A 1,816-nucleotide genomic window follows, 5' to 3' on the forward strand; every position below is an offset into this window, starting at 1 on the left:
AACCTGGGATAGTGGGAGGTGTCAGGGTTGGAACTGGATGATCCTTGAGGTCACTTCCCAGCCAAAGCATTCCATGATATTCCGTATCCAAGTGGTTGGATAAGTGCTGGACTCACCCTCTCCCCCTTCTCCCCCTTCGTGGTGGAGCCGTTGGGGTCGGACCCGCCGGGAGCTGCCGGAGCCCTGGAGCTCTTCCAAGGAAAAGGAAAACAGGCAGAAAAATAATGATCAGGAAATTAAATCCACCAGAAGATGCCAAATAAACTCAGACCAGACCAGACACTAAACACAGACTAAAACACAGACCAAAACACAGACTAAACCATAGACTTAAACGCAGCCTAAACCACAGACTTAAAAGACAGATTAAACCATGGACTAAACCACGGACTAAACCACTGACTAAACCACAGACTAAAACACACAAACACAGAGTAAAACACAGATTTAAACACAGACTGAAACACAGACTGAAACACAGATTTAAACACAGACTGAAACACAGACTGAAACACAGACTAAAACACAGACTGAAACACAGACTAAACTAGACTAAAGCACAGACTAAAGCACAGACTAAAGCACAGACTAAAACGCAGACTAAAATGCAGACTAAAATGCAAACTAAAATGCAGACTTAAACGCAGGTTTAAATACATTAAAAGACAGATTAAACCACAGACTAAACCACGGACTAAAGCACCGACTAAAGCACCGACTAAAGCAACGACTAAACACGGACTAAACCACAGACTTAAACACAGACTTAAACACAGATTAAACACAGATTAAACACAGATTAAACACAGATTAAACACAGACTTAAACACAGATTAAACACAGATTAAACACAGACTAAACACAGACTAAACACAGACTTAAACACAGATTAAACACAGATTAAACACAGACTAAACACAGACTAAACACAGACTAAACACAGACTTAAACACAGACTTAAACACAGATTAAACACAGACTTAAACACAGACTTAAACACAGATTAAACACAGACTTAAACACAGACTTAAACACAGATTAAACACAGATTTGAACACAGATTTAAACATAGATTAAACACAGATTAAACACAGACTAAAACACTCCTTGGCTCGTGCAACGAAAGGAAGAGGTCAAGTTGCCCACCCAGGAGATCTTTTCGTCTCCTCAGACTATTTTTCTTTATTTCAAGTCTATTTAAAGACTCTTTATTTAAAGACTAATCCTTTAAAGCCTATTTTTATTTGAAATATCCCCCCCTGAAATCCAGATTCTCACCTGGGAACACCAAGGTCCACAAGGCTCCTGCTCTTTTGGGATGTGTGGTTGGGCTGGTGATGGATCAGGATCCTGGATCTTGGTCTCCGAGTCACCAAAGGGCTCTGTGGCCTCGTTTTTGGCAACCTGGGCACAGAGTTGGGTTCGGATTAGGGATCAAAAACTGACTTCCAACAGGTCTCAGGAGCTTTAACATCCTTTAATATCCCCACTCGCCCTCCCTCGAGTCCAACAGACACAAAGGCAGGGGCTCTTCGAGCCCCCTGGAAATTCCTGGGAATTCCAGAATGGGGGATAAAGGGGCGGAGGAGATGAGGAAGAGGAAGAAAAAATGAAGGGATGGGAGTTTTGGGAGCTCCCACTCAAATTTGGGAGGCGTGTCTGTGGTTTAGTCGGTGGTTTAGTCTAAGACTGTGTCTAAGTCGGTGGTTTAGTCTAAGTCAGTCGTTTAGTCTTAGTCGGTGGTTTAGTCGGTGGTTTAGTTGGTGGTTTAGTCTTAGTCGGTGGTTTAGTCTTGGTCGGTGGTTTAGTCTTAGTC

General features: G+C 42.6%; 1 protein-coding gene across 1 annotated transcript in view; it reads right to left on the reverse strand.

Annotated features, from left to right (window-relative positions):
• The window catches only part of LOC115307890 (collagen alpha-1(VII) chain-like), a gene marked incomplete at its 3' end in the record, with an annotated part of 91,159 nt that overhangs the window by 51,638 nt on the left and 37,705 nt on the right, over positions 1 to 1,816 (reverse strand). Inside the window, exons 15-16 of the mRNA XM_029963943.1 lie at positions 1,279 to 1,404; positions 117 to 191 (exon numbers count right to left, since the gene is read on the reverse strand). Of these exons, the coding sequence (XP_029819803.1) occupies positions 117 to 191; positions 1,279 to 1,404 (201 nt within the window). The remainder of the gene's footprint in view (positions 1 to 116; positions 192 to 1,278; positions 1,405 to 1,816) is intronic.

This window comes from Manacus vitellinus, unplaced genomic scaffold (assembly GCF_001715985.3).
Source record: "Manacus vitellinus isolate BGI_N305 unplaced genomic scaffold, ASM171598v3 scaffold_65_pilon, whole genome shotgun sequence".
Lineage (NCBI taxonomy): Eukaryota > Metazoa > Chordata > Aves > Passeriformes > Pipridae > Manacus > Manacus vitellinus.